General features: G+C 45.4%; 1 protein-coding gene across 1 annotated transcript; it reads left to right on the top strand.

The window, feature by feature from the left end:
* Window positions 1-8,367: 8,367 nt before the first annotated feature.
* Sit1 (signaling threshold regulating transmembrane adaptor 1) lies at window positions 8,368-9,877 on the top strand. The gene is made up of 5 exons (XM_008842381.3): window positions 8,368-8,509; window positions 8,631-8,766; window positions 8,845-8,903; window positions 9,006-9,067; window positions 9,155-9,877. Exons 1-5 carry the CDS (start codon window positions 8,434-8,436, stop codon window positions 9,386-9,388), a joined length of 567 nt encoding a protein of 188 aa, XP_008840603.1. The 5' UTR covers window positions 8,368-8,433; the 3' UTR covers window positions 9,389-9,877.
* Window positions 9,878-15,914: the final 6,037 nt, after the last annotated feature.

Raw genomic sequence — 15,914 nt, forward strand, 5'->3', positions numbered from 1 at the left:
TAAGAAAGTGTTGTTGTTCTGTAGATCACTCTACATAAAAGAATCCCTGGCCAAGGTTAGAAAAAGTCTGGCTCGAAGAGAGAATGAATATAGGGCTAAATAAGGATGGTTTGAATCCTGGTTCAATAGCCCCCCTTGGTTGACCACTTTGATTTCAATTTTACTCAGACCCTTCCTCATTCTGATTATGCTCTTGACTTTTGGGCCTTGCATTTTAAGTATATTGGTAGCTTTTATAAAAGAGCGGCTGGGAGCTATACAGCTAATGGTAATGTGAACCCACTATCAGTCCCTCTAGAGTCTGGGTGATGAAGAACATGAGGTGAGGGAGCACCCATGATTGGGCCCCCAAGGTACTAGTCAGAGTGGGGAATGAGAGACCTGAGTGACTCCATCTTGGATAAAACCTCCATAGGACTGACCCATCCCTGGGCCCTGTTCTAAGAAAAACCACAATACTTGGAATGGATAGAGAACAACCCCCCCCCCACCAATGGTCAGTTAACCAGGGACAGGAAGGTACTAAAAAAGTCCAGATATCTTTTCAGATTTCCTGAAGCCAGCAGTTTATGGTTTGGCACTGAGCTGCAACCAATCAGATGCTTCCCCTACTTGCTGAACTTGCTGAAATAAACCTATAAAAACCTCTGTCTCCCAAAGCAAGGGGTCTCACATCTGAGATCCGCTGAGTTGGTGAGAGAGTGGGCCCAAGCTTAAGCTTGTAACAATAAAAGAACCCTTGTGTGTTTGCATCGGCCGGCTCCTTGGTGGTCTTTGAGGTCTCATGAACTGGGCACAACAGGGTCATAGAGAGAAGCTGAGACTTTGCATCCTGAAAAGAGGCCATTGGTGAAGGTACAGCCTCATTTGCAGTGGAGACCCCAGCATATTAGAGATATCAGGACTGTAGGACTACCACTAAGGACAGTGGCAGGTGCTGAGTGAAGCTGGCCTGAGCCTATGAGACAAGTTGTGTGTGCCGTGGACGGCAGAGCCATTGAAATGGAGCTGCCCAAGGCTTTTGGAGCCAGAAGATCATTAGTCAATCTGAGATGTTGGACACTGAGCTATTTATACTGTTCTATTTTGGGTTTTCTTTGATCTGATTTTGCCCTGATTCTTCCCTCTTGAAATAAGAATCAGTTAACTTTTGTTTATTTGCTTGTTTGTTTGTTTTGCTTTTTGTTTTTTTTGTTTTTTTTGAGACAGGGTCTCCCTGTAGCTCCAGTTGGTCTAGAACTCGCTATGTAGACCAGGCTGGCAGGTAAATCACAAAGATTCACCTGCCTCTGGCTCCCAAGTGCTGTTAATTGTTTTTTAAAAAAATATTTTAGGGGCTGGAGAGATGGCTCAGCAGTTAAGAGCACTGCTGTTCTTCCAGAGGACCCATTCCCAGCATCCACATGGCAGTTAACAACACCTGTAACTCTAGTTCCAGGGGATCCGACTCCCTCTTCTGACCTCCTCGGGCACTGCATGACATGGGTGCACTTACAAATATACAGGCAATATACTCGTACACATAAAATAAAAACAATTAATTACATTTATTTGTGTATGGGGGGGCACACATGCCACAATGTATGTATGTGTGTGTGTGTGTGTGTGTGTGTGTGTGTGTGTGTGTATGTGTGTGTGTGTAGGTTGGTTCTCTCCTTCCAACATGTGGGTGCTGGGGATTGAACTTAGGTCATCAGGCTTGGTGACAAGCCTCTGAAGCATCTTGCCAGCCCTTAACTATTTTTTTTATTTATTTAATAGGAGCCTACAGTTAAGAGACTTTGAGTTATTTTAAAGATTATTTTATTTGTTGAGCTTTAAAAATTTTTTTATTTATTATTTTTATTTTATTTATTTATTTATTTTTTAAGACAGAGTCTCCCTGTAGTCCCAGCTGGCCTGGAACTGGCTATGTAGACCAGGCTGGCCTTGAGCTCACAGAGATATGGCCAGCCTCTGCCTCCCAAGTGCTGTTAATTGTTTAAAAGCTGGGATTAAAGGCATGTGCCACCATGCCTGGCTTATTTATTATTTTTATGTGTATGAGTGTATTGCCTGCATGTGTGTAAGTGTACCCATATCATACAATGCCCAAGGAGGTCAGAAGAGGGCATTGGAACTGGAGTTATGGATGGTTGTTCGCTGCCATGTGGGTGCTAGAAATTAAACCCCAGTCATCTGCAAGAGCAGTCGGTGATCTTAACCTCTGAGTCATCTCTCCAGCCCCCATTAATTGAGCTTTTAATATATTGAAATCTTGAAGTATTGTGGGACTTTTAAAGTTGTGTTATGTTTAATATTGTGATATTAATATTAACATGGGATCTTGGTGACAAGAAATGGAAAGGTTTAATAGTGATGTGCTTGTGTATTATGTTCACAAGGGGGATAGCTTCAGTTGTCAACTTGACACACCAGGGAAGAGGAAAACCTTAAAATGAAGCATTTCCTCCATCGGCTTGACCTGTGGCCATGTCTGTGAGGCATTTTCTTGATTGGGATGGAATGTAGGAGGGCCCAGCCCACTGTGGGTGGTGCCACCCCTGGGCAGGTGTTCCTGGATTATATAAGAAAGTAAGCTGAGGGGCTAAGGAGATGACTCAGCAGTTAAGAGTACTGGCTGCTGTTACGGAGGACTCACCCAGGTTTGATTCCCAGCACCCACATGGTGACTAACAACCATCCATAACTCCTGTTCTAGGGGAATCCAGTGCTCTCTTCTGACCTCCGTGGGCATTGCACATGGGTGCACTTAGACACATGCAGGCAATACACATACAACAAAAGTAAAAATAATAAACAGGGGCTGGAGAGCTGGCTCAGCAGTTAAGAACACTGGCTGATCTTGCAGAGGATCCATCCAGGTTTGATTCCCAGCACCCACAGGGCAGCTAACAACCATCCTTAACTCCAGTTCCAGGGGATCTGACGCCTTCTACTGACCTCTGTGGGCACTGCACGACAGGGGTGCACTCACATACATGCAGGCAATACATTCATACACATAAAATAAAAATTAATAAATAAGGCCAGGTATGGTGGCACATGCCTTTAATCCCAGCACTCCAGAGGCAGAGGCAGGCAGATCTCTGTGAGTTCGAGGCCAGCCTGGTCTACATAGTGAGTTCCAGGCCAGCTGGAGCTACAGGGAGACCCTGTCTCTAAAAGACCAAAAATAAAATAAAATTAAAAAATAAATAAATAAAATATTTTTTAAAAAGAAGGAAAATGTTGCTGGGTGTGGTGGTGCATGCCTTTAATCCCAGCACTCGGGGGAGGCAGAGGCAGGGGGATTTCTGTGAGTTCAAGACCAGCCTGGTCTCAAGAGCGAATCCAGGCCAGCTAGGGCTATAAGGAGACTCTGTCTCAAAAAGACCAAAAAAAAAAAAAAAAAAAAAAAAAAAAAAAAAAAAGTAAATAAACAAAAGAAGGAAAATGTCTTAAACATAAGGAAAAACTGGATGTGACAGCATACAGCTTCAGTCTCAGCACTTGGGAGACAAAGGCAGGTGGTGGATCTCTGAGTTTGAGGCCAGCCTGGTCAAACAAACAAACAAACAAACATGTGACAAAGATTCACACTCTATTCCACAACAAATTTCAGAAAATTTAAGCATAAATAAAAATTTATGGTGTGGTAGTACAAACCTTTAATCCCAGCACTCCAGAGGCAGAGGCAGATGGATCTCTGTAAGATCGAGGCCAGCTTGCTCTATGTAGTGAGTTCCAGGCCAGCTGGGCTACAGGGAGACATTGTCTCAAGAAAGACTGAAAACAAAAAATTAATTGATTACCTAGAATGATGGAATTTGTAATTAAAGTAACTCAAGTTTAATTTTTCAACTTTATCATCACTATACTATAATTTTTTATTTTTAGGTTAACTTTTATTTTTATTTATACATTGTGTTGTGTGTTATGTGTGTACACACTTGTGGGTGCACATGTGCCATGGATTCTCTTTCTACCATGTGGATCTCCAGGATCACATTCAGGTCATGAAGCCTGGCAGAAAGCACCTTTATCTTCTGAGCCATTTCACCAGCTCCTACCTTTTTTTTTTTGGTCTTTTTGAAACAGGGTCTCCCTATAGCCCCAGCTGGCCTGGAGCTCGTTAAGTAGACAGACTGACCTTGAACTCACAGAGATTTGCCTGCCTCTGCCTCCTGAGTGCTGGGATTAAAGACGTATGCCAACATGCCAGACTGCGCCCATCATTTTTAGTTTTCTTTATTTATTGACTCTGGGATTGAAGTCAGTACCTAGTGCCTCTACCTCTATGTCGCACCCAGGCTTTTCTCCCCATTATTTTGGTTTTACTTGCGGTTGGGATTGAGCTTAGGGCCTTAAGCATGCTTAGCACAAGTTCTGTCAATGAGCTATACTGTTAATTCCTCATTATTTATTTCATTTGTTTCTTTTTGACACAGGAATCCTTGCCAAGTTGCCAGGCTTTCTTTACCTCAGCCTTCAAGGAGCCTGGATAATAGCTATGTATCACCTTGCCCAGATCATTGGTTATTTATTTTGTACACTTTATTTATTTTGCTTGTTTGGTTCTTTGGTTGTCTCTTACAGTATGGTTTGGCCTTGAGTTCCTGATCCTCTTGCTTATATCTCCTACCTACTAGTATTACAGGCTTTTGACACCCTGCCCAGGGTGGTTATTTTAAATCTATGGGTTAAACAGAAAAATATTTGGCTATCTGTAGAGCTGAAGACACTGTGTCTAAAAGAAATATGAACAATTCCAAACTCTTAAGACTAATTCTAGGTATTGTTATAGGTTGGAGTTTGCGAAAAAAAAAAAAAATCACCAGCACCACTTTAAGAAAAGTAGCAAGGTAAATTTCACTTTTCGACCGTCCAGGCTGTCTATCTCAGGAGTAGAAGCAGCCCTGATCACTGTCTGCCAGAGTTTTTATAGGATTACGGAAATATTATTCAAACAGGGCACTTGTGAACCAATCAGGCTTGTACGACATAGCAGAACTTTGAATCTATTAATCAACAACCGATCATTATACAGACAAGTGATACAATCATATAACTTGGCAATCAACTTTGTAATTTTAAAATTAGTCAACTTCCTAACCATAACAAGCATAGTAAGAAAGCTGAAATCAGCAGTTACCAGGTGGTCATACAATAACAGGGTGGGCTTATACTTGTGTCAAGGTGACCTAAAATAGCAAGCAAGTTACAGAAGCAAAAACAAGCTGTTAGACAGATGTAGAATGTCTGAGATTAGCATGTTCCATTGGTTTGTGATTGAGCTATTTCTTAGAACTCAAGGCTGTTGTCTCTTTTTAAATATTTCCCATAAGTGAAAAGAGGTTACTGTAAAAATAGCTATTCTGAGCAAGATGGAGTAACTTAGGTTAAGTTGCTAATATAGTTCAGATATAAACACACGCTGGGTGTGGTTTTCCAGCACCTTTAATCCCAGCATGCAGGAGGCAGAGGCAGGATGATTTCTGTGAGTTCAAGTCCAGCCTGGTTTATACAGTGAGCTCCAGCCTATAGGGCTACATAGTGAGACCCTGTCTTCACCCCCTCCCCAATAAAAAAGTGTAGCTATAAATACATAGAGCTGGATCTGCTTTGTCAAGGGCCTTTTGCTTAACTGGATGTTCTCTAAATCAAATTCTATGTAGTTTCAGTGTTTTATTTAATATATTTGTATATAGGCTCCATTATGTAGCCCAGGCTAGCCTCTAAGTCAACAACCTAGAAATTATAGGCATGTGCCACCACACCTGTTTTATCTTTTTAAAAAGATAAGCAAGAGCTGGGTGTGTTTTAGCAAGTCTGTGATCACAGCACTCAGGAGGTAGAGGCAAGAGTTCACAGCTAGTCTCTAATACACAGTGAGTTTTAGGCCAGCTTGGGCTACATAAGATCTTGTCCTTTGGGGCTGGAGAGATGGCTCAGTGGTTAAGAGCACTGACTGCTCTTGCAAAGGACCCAGGTTTGATTCCCAGCACCCATATGGCAGCTACAAACCATCCTTAACTCCAGTTCCAGGGGAATCTGAAGCCCTCTTCTGACCTCCGTGGCATTGCACAACACGGGTGCACTCACATACATACAGGCAATACACTTGCACACATAAAATAAAAAGAATCAAAATAAAATATTAAAAAAAGATCTTGTCCCTCCTCCCCAAAAATGTTCATTTGAAGCTTACATATTATCATTATTACATATTCTTATATTATTATCAGTGACTGCAACAATTTCAAACTAAGATCTATTAAATATTTAAAAAGAAATGTGTGTGTGTGTGTACACAGTGTATTGTGTATCTGCATGTTTGTGTATGTGCACATGTTCATATGGAGCCTAGATATTGACTTCTTTCTCGTCTTCCTCAGTCATTCTCCAGCTTGTTCTTTGAGACAGGGTCTCTCACTAAACCTGAAACTTACCGATTCAACTAGACTGGCTGGTCAGTGAGTGCTAGTGACCCATCTGTCTTCCCTCTACCCCATAGAGCTAGGCTACAGTTGTATGCTGATAAGCCTGGCTTTTATGTGGGTGCTGGAGAGCCAAACTTTAGTCCTAAGCAGCACATGGTTGCACATGCCTTTAATCCCAGCACTCAGGAGGCAGGTGAATTTCTGAGAGATTGAGGCCAATGTGGTCTACACAGGGAGTGGTCAGCTGGGGCTAGGGGGAGACCTGTCTCGGAAAACCAAAACCACCACCACAACAATAAAATCAAACTTAGGCCCTTATGTTTGTACCACAAGTACCTCACAGACTGAGCCATTTCCCTTGCCCCTATAAAAGATTTTTTTCAGAGAACAGTATTTTGTCACTGACATGAAACATCGATAATAAAAAGAACAGTGAGTTTCATTTTATTCATTTATTTATTTATTTATTTTTGTCTTTTTGAGACAGGGTCTTCCTGTAGCCCCAGCTGACTTGGGACTTGCTATGTAGACCAGGCTGGCCTTGAACTCAAAGAGATCCTGCCTGCCTCTGTCTCTCCTAAGTGCTGGGATTAAAGGCGTGTGGGACCATACCTTGCAATTTAAAAAAAATTTTAACATTTCTACAGACAGTGCAGGACTTCTTTCCTCTCTATCCTTGGCAGGCCACTGAAACAAATTTAAATTTATATTCACTAGCTTCCCATAGAGATGGGCTGTCTTTAAGCTGGGCAAGCATTCCAGTTCCAGTCCAGCAAGCAAACCCATGCAAAGACAGGCTCAATTTGCCTGAGTGATCCTGGAACAGATATTTCTTTAATGCACTTAACTGACTGACAGATTTTTCTTTTTTTAAAAGACTGGGTCTCACCCTGGCTGGCCTGAAACTCACCATGTAGACCAAACTGGCCTTGAACTCACAGAGATCTGCCTGCCTCAACCTTCCAAGTGCTGGTATTAAAGGTGTGCACGACCATGCCCAGTCTCCAGGTTCTTACACACAGTTGGGATGAAATAGGTTGGTTTTTTATTTTTATTATTATTTTTAAATTTTGTATGTGTGCATGTATTGCCTGCATGTGTGTAAGTACACTCATGTTGTGCAATGCCCAGAAGACGACTTCAGATCCCCTGGAACGAGAGTTATGGACAGTTGTTAGCTGCCATGGGGGTGCTGGGAATCGAACCTGGGTTCTCTGCAAGAGCAGTCAGTACTCTTGACCGCTGAGCCATTTCTCCAGCCCCCGATGAAATGGGTTGTAAAGTGGGAGCCTAGCCTCCTGTATCTCCCCACTCCTAGTTATATACTTGTAATATAAATAACAATAATCACATACATGTTATTTTCTCAACTGGATGGAACATGCCCATAATCCCAGCTCTGGGGATGTGGGGCAAGGAAGCTCAGATGTTGACGACCGTTCAGGATGTGCACTGAGTTTGAGGCTAGCTTGGCTACATAAACAAATGAATGTATTTTCTCTCATCAACCTTAGGCCATAGTGAGACTGTGGGTACAGAAGTCATTCCTCTTTAGAGCATGCTCATTGAAGAATACATCTCCTCCACAGCACTGAGAACCAGAGAGAAAAGGGGACATCGTGTGGCAAAGGGGTGCTCCTGTCCTGTACCATAACACCTCTGCTCTTCAGAGTCTATGTGGGCTTACCCACACATGTCACAGAACACTCAGGCCTACGTCTCCTAGAACACTACGTCTCCTCCTCTCCTCTCTGGTGAAGGGAGGTACAGGGCCATGGGGGACTTGGGAGAGCTCAGAGCTGCAGGGTGGCACAGGTGCAGACACGGGGCGTGGTCTTTGTTCTTTGGTTCATCCCTCCCCTCCCCCTTCCTCTCCGGAAACCAACAATTTTGCCACCATCTGTATTGGAGACGCTGAGCTGTGAGGGCCAGGTTCAAGGAGGCACGGGAGTCATGGGAGCTGTGACAGCTGTCAGTCCATGAGTTGGGCTGGCTCTCAGCTCAGGGCAGTATGCTTATGGACAGGAATCTCACACCAACAGTCATGAACAGAGGTGCCAACTGCACAGATCATCTACTGGCTCCGGGTGAGCTGGGCGGGGCAGGGGCTCCTGGGGGAGGGGTCATGTGGTGTCATGTCCTATCTGATACTGGTTGGGGAGGGGGTTGGGGTAGGGCAGTAACAGCCCCCTCCTCTCACATCCACAGGAATCCCGTCGGTACCGCACGCGTGGGGACTGTGGGTCCTCTTAGGGGTTGTCACTCTGCTGCTTCTCATCTCACTGGCCACACTCTTGTCCCAGTGGATCAGTGGCCGGAACAGGAACCAGCAGGCTCAGGGACTGTGAGTGAAGGACAAAAGGGATGGGTTGACGGGACATTCCCTCTTAACCAAAAACTCATCTCCCAAACTGTGTTGCAGTTCTGGACAGTCTGTGGAAGAAGTCCCCTTGTATGGGAACCTCCACTATTTACAGACAGGTAGGTATGCGGACACAGCACAGGGGCCAGCTCCTGGGGTGGGATGGAGACAGGCATTCAGGAGCATATACGAGCTGACCAGATTCCTGTTCCTCATCCCAGGACAGCTGTCTCAAGAGACAAGGCTAGATTCGCAGGATCCATCTTCTGGATTGCCTGACAGGGTGAGTCAGTTGGCTAAAGAACAGGGGAGGGAAGAAAATGGGGGCCTTTCCTGAGGGTCCAGTGAACTAACAGCCCTGCATTTCCAGGCTGTAGAGGAGGTGATGTGCTATACCAGCCTGCAACTGCGACCTTCTCAAGGTCGGATCCCCAGCTCTGGGATGCCCATCAAGTACTCGGAGGTGGTGCTGGACTTGGAGCCCAAGCCCCAGACTTCAGGCCCTGAACCGGAGCTCTATGCCTCCGTGTGTGCTCAGACACGGAGAGCCCGGGCTTCCTTCCCAGATCAGGCCTATGCCAACAGCCAGCCTGCACCTAGCTGAGGAGGGCCTGGCACCGTGGGTACCCATGGCTCTTCTGCTGGGTTAAGGGGCTCCTGCTGCCCTGGCTAAGGCATACCTGGGTCTCAACCACCCCCTAGTACATTGAGCCATTGCCTAGTGACAGGTGGTGACCTACCCTGAACTTTGTAAGTTGCAAAGGAGACATCTTAGGGTACTAAGGCCCCTGACTTCTGAGGATGGAGGCAGCAAAGGCAGTGGCCCCCTCCTCACTTCTCTTTGTTCTCCTGTAAGCCTCCCAAATCCCAGGTTCACCACCACTCCTCCTCTTTCTCCTCCTCCTTCCGGAGTTTAAGGGTTCCCCCCTCTCCCCTTCCTCTCAGCTTACCCAGACATCTCAGTGTCTCCTCAGGTGCAGGAAGTGGGCAGGGAGGAGGAGTTGGGGGAGGAGGAAGTAAGAACCAGAGAGGATGTGGGTGTATGTCATGCATGGGAGCCCATAGCTGGAAGGGTCTTGGGACCTAGTCTTGGCTTCTGACCTGTGAACTCTGGATGGAGAAAACCATCTCCATGTCTCTGTGTTTGTGATGTCCCCCAGTTTTTGAATAAAACTTCTCAAAAACTGTTTAAGTTTGTACCTAGAGGCAGCAGGCCTGCAACAGAACCCCAAAGGGTGGGGCATGAACTTTGACATTGTGCAGAACACTTCCGGGGTGCCTACCTGGGGAAGGATTGAAGAAGTGGGTGCTGGGATGGAGGACTGGAGCCCAGTTACTCAGGTGCTGTTCCTGTTTCTAGAAGATTCACGGGACTTACACTAAGAACCATCTCATGACCACTGGGGTCTGCACGTCACCAGCCCTGAACTATTCTCCCCATGACCTCTGAAACTGTGTCCTTTTTCCTGCTGGCCTAGCTTTTCCATCAGTTCTCCCCTATCCCCCATGAATCTACCTATATCCCTATTTTGGCATCAGTCACCCTGTAAACCATATACCTCTACAGGCCTTGCCTTCTTTCCATCACTATGGCAACTGTCCACTTCATTCTCCAGTTGTCACCTGCAGTCCTGACAACAGCTTTGCTTGTCTCTATTTACATTTAAAAATCCTATCCAGCCGGGCATGGTGGCACACACCTTTAATCCCAGCGCTCTGGAGGCGGAGGCAGATGGCTCTCTGTGAGTTCAAGGACACCCTGGTCTCCATAGTGAGTTCCAGGCCACATGGGGCTACAGGGAGACCCTGTCTCAAAAAGCCAACCCCCCCCAAAAACCCCTATCCAATCTGCCCTGTCGACCTGTCACCTATTTTATTCTTAAGGTGCACCTCCTCCACTATAGAGTGTGTAAAACAGGGAGGTTGGATGTCCTTTAGCAACTGGGCTTCAGTTTCTTTTTTTTTTTTAAGTTAAAAAAAATTTAGGGGGCTGGAGAGATGGCTCAGCGGTTAAGGGCACTGACCACTCTGGTAGAGGACTGGGGTTCGATTCCCAGCACCCACATGGCAGCTATGAACCATCCTTAACTCCAGTTCCATGGGAATCTGAAGCTCTCTTCTGACCTCTGAGGCATTGCATGACACGGGTGCACTCACATACATGCAGGCGATACACATACACATAAAATAAAAATAATAAATAAAATATTTTTAAAATTTTAATGTGTGTGTTTTGTGTGCATATATGTATATGCAGCTATGTCATGTAATGCCCACGGAGGCTAGAAGAGGGCCTTGGATCCCTTGGAACTGGAGTTACAGAAAGTTGTGAGTGGCCATGTGGGTACTGGGAACTGAATCCGGATCCTCTGCAAAATCAGAGGTGCTCTTAACTGCTAAGCCATTTCTCCAGCCCTGTGGGCCTCCGTCTCTGAATCTGTAAGATGGGGAAGATGTTGTTGTCTATTTTAAAATTATTATTATTGTTGTTTATGTGTGTATGTATATAGATATGTTCATGGGGGAGCGAACATGTGTCAGTGCTCTTAACTGCTGAGCCATCTCTTCAGCATCGATTTTGTCCATTTAAAAAATATTTATTATTTTCATTTTATGTGTATGTGTGTATTGCCTGCATGTAGGTAAGTGCACCTGTGTCGTGCAATGCCTGCGGAGGACAGAAGAGGCTGTTGGATCCCCTGGAACTGGAGTTACGGACAGTTGTTAGCCACCATATGGATGCTGGGATTTGAACCCTGGTCTTCTGCAAGAACAACCAGTGTTCTTAACCACTGAGCCATCTCTCCAGCTCCAATTTTGTCTATTTTTTTTTAAAAAGGTTGCTGTGTGGTTTAAATGAATTACCAAACATAAAGCACTTAGTGAGTGCTCAATAATGCTAGGAGTTATTAGAACCAAGGAAACACAGGGATCTGTGGAGGACTTTATAGGTGAAGTGACTTTAAGCAGAGACAGGACTCACAATGGGAGTCTACAAGGAGAATGTTAAGGTAGAAAACAGTCCAGCAGGGGGACCCACAAGATAAAGGAGAGAATTTTACGGGGGGAGGGGGCTGATGAATGCCTTAGATATGGTTGAAGGGGGTAGGAAAATGGGAAGTGCCAAACAAGATGGGTTTGGTGGAGTGTAGATAAGCCAAGTCATGCCAAGGAGTTTGGACTTTCTGCTCAAGGCCAGGTGGAAAGCTGTGTAAGCAAGGGATGAACACAGTCAGACGTGGGCTCTAGGCTCCATTGGCTGCTGTGTGGACTAGAGGCCGGCAGGATGGAGCAGGCAGGGTGGTTAGAAAGATGTCATAAAATGTTACAGTAGGGATGGAGAGGAGGCAATGGATTAGAAATGTTTGGGAAGTTTTAAAGTTTCATCTATCACATCATCCATGTTCCTGGTTTGTACATCATCACAGAAGTTTAGCCTAGTTCCAAACTAGTTAACTTACCACCTAACCCTCTGGCAATAACACATACTTTCTCTGTCTGACCACTTGCACTCCATTGGTTGCTCCCTTCCAACTTTCCTGAAGCCCACCTGTGATCCATCCTACTCTGGCAAAAAGCCCAACCTGGTGAGCCCCCTTTTAACTCTTTTTCTAAGGCAGAACAGGGGGGAAAATTCACATTCAGCTTGAGCTCTAGGCCCATTTCTGCCTAGGGTCTCTGTCCAACTTGTCAGACCTTGAGGTCTGATGACAGAAGAAAGGGGAAGCTGAGGTTTTCACTTCCAAGCTTCTCCCCTTCTCATCTAGAGTCCCAAAGACGAGAGAGAGAGAGAGAGAGAGAGAGAGAGAGAGAGAGAGAGATCCCCTGGGCTTGGCAGACAGGTGGTCCCATGAGAAGGGTGGTAGTGGGGTGTCTCTGGTCTCTATGTCTGGTCTCTATGTCTCTGAGGATGCCAACTTGGATCTCCCTAGGAGACACCTAGGTCAATCAAGAGCAGGCAGTTGTGTGGGAGATAGGGTGGTTTGGGGACTGACGCCGGATATAAGGAACCACGGCAGCGGGATGTGGGGTTCTGAGGCTGCTGTGTTTCTGAAGCTGGCTCAGTGTCCGCACAGGGACCTGAGAGGAGGAGGGGATCGGGAATTAGGACGGAGGGCCTGGAGGCGGCAGCCCTAGCACCCCAGACTTACTCTGCTAGCCTGGACTCTCTGCGATCAGAACTAAGTGCCAGCGCCCCCGCCTGGCGAGACAAGGAGTCGCCACCATCTCTGTGCTGACGTGATGCCGCTTGGCATCCTGGTAATTGTAGTCCTACAGTTTGAAGTTGCCCCAGAGTTCTACAGGACGCTGATTATTGGGCTTGGAGCTGGATGAGGGAGACTATCCCTAAACACGCCGCTTTTAAATTGATTTTCTGTAAAACGACTTTTTTTGTTTTTTTTTGTTTTTGTTTTTTTTTTTAATATCTAGCTGCAGTGGAATATAATTTAAACTCTGTTTTTCTTCCAGCCCCCGAGGCCTGGGTTCTGTTTCTCTCCTGTCTCAGTCAGTGCTGGAACTCAAACCCAGGGCCTCATTCTTGCTAGACACGTGATCTACCACTGAATCACACCCACACCTTCTTTCTTATCTTCTTACTTTGTCTATCACCAAAGTTTGTGTTCTGGCCAAGCCCCCAGCACTTAACACCCAAATTGGGGCAACTTCCTAACTGGTTCCTAAAGCAAGGAACATAGCCATATCTCTCTAGCTAGTCAACTCATCTCACCTGACCAAAGGCATATCTGTAGCTTCAGGTACTTTCCTTAGTGGACTCCTTTGCTTTAGCGTACATCATTCCAGCCAGGCAAATCCCCCAGGGGCCAGGCTCTTAAAGAAGTCACTAGGACCCTCTGGGGCACAGCTTTTCCTCTTCCTGAGATCTCATCTTCGATGATAGGGATAAACTTAAGCCCAGAAGCAGGTCTTTGGGACAAAAGTTCAACAACAGGAAGTTCTTTTTAAATTTGTTATTTATTATTTTATGTGTATGAGTGTTTTGCCTATATGGATGTAAGTGCACCTGTGGGTGTAATGCTCATGGAGGTCGTTGGATCCCTTAGAACTGGAGTTATGGATAGTTGTTAGCCTCCATGTAACAGGTTGCTGGGAACTGGTTCTGGGTCCTCTGCAAGATTAGCCAATGTTTTTAGCTGATGAGCCATCTCTCCAACCCCAACAGGAAGTTGGTAAGGAATTACTTATAGGTGCAGAGAAGTGTGGGAGAGATCTACTTCAGGCCCCTCCAGCTTTTGTCTCCTTTTTTCAGCCCATCTAGATGGGTTTGAATTCCAGGGTGGTGTTGGCTATAAGAAGAGAAGCAGAGTTGGGTGTTGGGGTGAGACCAGGCCTTGATGACTTCATTTAAAACCTTGCATCTAACCATGCTCAGAACTAGATCTGCCTGCTGAGCTTTTTGGTTAGATAAACTAATGAATTTCCTTTTTTGTTTTCAGTCAAAATTGAGTTTTCCATCCTGCAACAATGAGTTCTAATTCTTTTTGGGAAAACCAGAAGATAAGGGCTGAAGATACGGAACCACTGATCACTTACTATTCAGTTTCTCCATGAGCCACTTTCCTCTGCATGTAAATGCACTAGCATGCTATTTGGCCTTAAGACTTTTTAAAGTTGCATTTATTTATTTGTTTATTTAATTTTGGGGGGTCTTTTAGAGAAGCAGAGTCACCCTGTAGCCCCAGCTGTCCTGGAACTTACCATGTAGACCAGACTGGCCTTGAACTCACGGAGATCCACCTGCCTCTGCCCCCAAGTGCTGGGACTACAGGCGTGTGACACCACATCTGGCTTGTTTATTTTTTAAAATATTTTATTTACTATTTTTTATTTTATGTATATGAGTGTATTGCCTGCATGTATGTGAGTGCACCCGTGTCGTGCAATGCCATAGAGGTCAGAAGAGGGCTTTGGATTCCCTTGGAACTGGAGTTAAGGATGGTTCATAGCTGCCATGTGGGTGCTGGGAACTGAACCCGGGTCCTATGCAAGAGCAGTCAGTGCTCTTAACCGCTGAGCCATCTCTCCAGCCCCTATTTGTTTATTTTTATTTTATGTGTATGAGTGTTTTGCTTGCATGTATGTAAGCACATCCATGTTGTGCAAAGCCCATGGAGGTCAGAAAAGGGCATCGGATCCCTAGAACTGGAATTAAGGATGGTTGTTAGCTGCCATGTGGGTGCTGGGACTTGAACTCAGGTTCTGTGGAAGAGCAGCCAGTGCTCTTAACTGCTGAGCCATATATCCAGCTCCTGGCCCTAAGATTTCATTTTACATGTGTTTGTTTATTTAGCGTGTGGGCATGCACAAGCCATGGCAAGTATATGAAGGTCACATGACAATTTTCAGGAGTTGGTCCTCTCTTTCCACCATGTGGGTCCCAGGAATGAACTCAGGTCATTAGACTTGGCAGCAAATGTCTTTAGAAGCTGCAGTCTCTCAGGCCCCGGCTCTAGGATACTGAAGAAGGGTACCAGTCACTAGCCTAGATAACACCATTTTGTTTCTCTCTGGCTCCATTTTGACCATTTGACTTTTTTCCCTCTGAGTCTCCTCTCCCTTTCTCTCTCTTGAGTCTCACTAAATTTCCCAGGCTGACCTTGAAGTTTGGATCCTCCTGCCTCCTAAGTAGCTGGTATTTGTACCAACAGGACAGATGTCCTGAGTCACTCTCTTCTGCAATTACCTAGGATTCCAGGGAAGGGAAGACTAATTGATAAACATCTTTATGACAAGGGGCTGGAACAACCCCCAAGTAACAGAAAACCCTGCAGGACAGATCACCCCTCAGGTAAGGGCAATTACCCATGACAGTGAGGCCACATCCTGGAGCAGGAGCAGTCATATCATGGGAGCCAGATTGTTCTCATCAGATAATGACAAGGGATGGCAACCTCAGAACTCCTTGCAGAACCAGAATTGAGACAATAATCAACTGGTTCATTGGCCCAACCAAGATTATTACCAGCGGTCTTTGTTTCCCCTTCCTACAAAACCTCAAAGTTCCTGTTAGCCCTTTGACAGTGGACAGCCCCTTTATTTGTTCTTTTCCATGAGGCCATGTTGATTAAAGCTTGCTTCTCGGCTCTTCTCTGCTGCTGGTCTCTTTGGGT

The sequence above is a fragment of the Nannospalax galili genome, unplaced genomic scaffold (genome assembly GCF_000622305.1).
Source record: "Nannospalax galili isolate Female #2095 unplaced genomic scaffold, S.galili_v1.0 scaffold341, whole genome shotgun sequence".
Lineage (NCBI taxonomy): Eukaryota > Metazoa > Chordata > Mammalia > Rodentia > Spalacidae > Nannospalax > Nannospalax galili.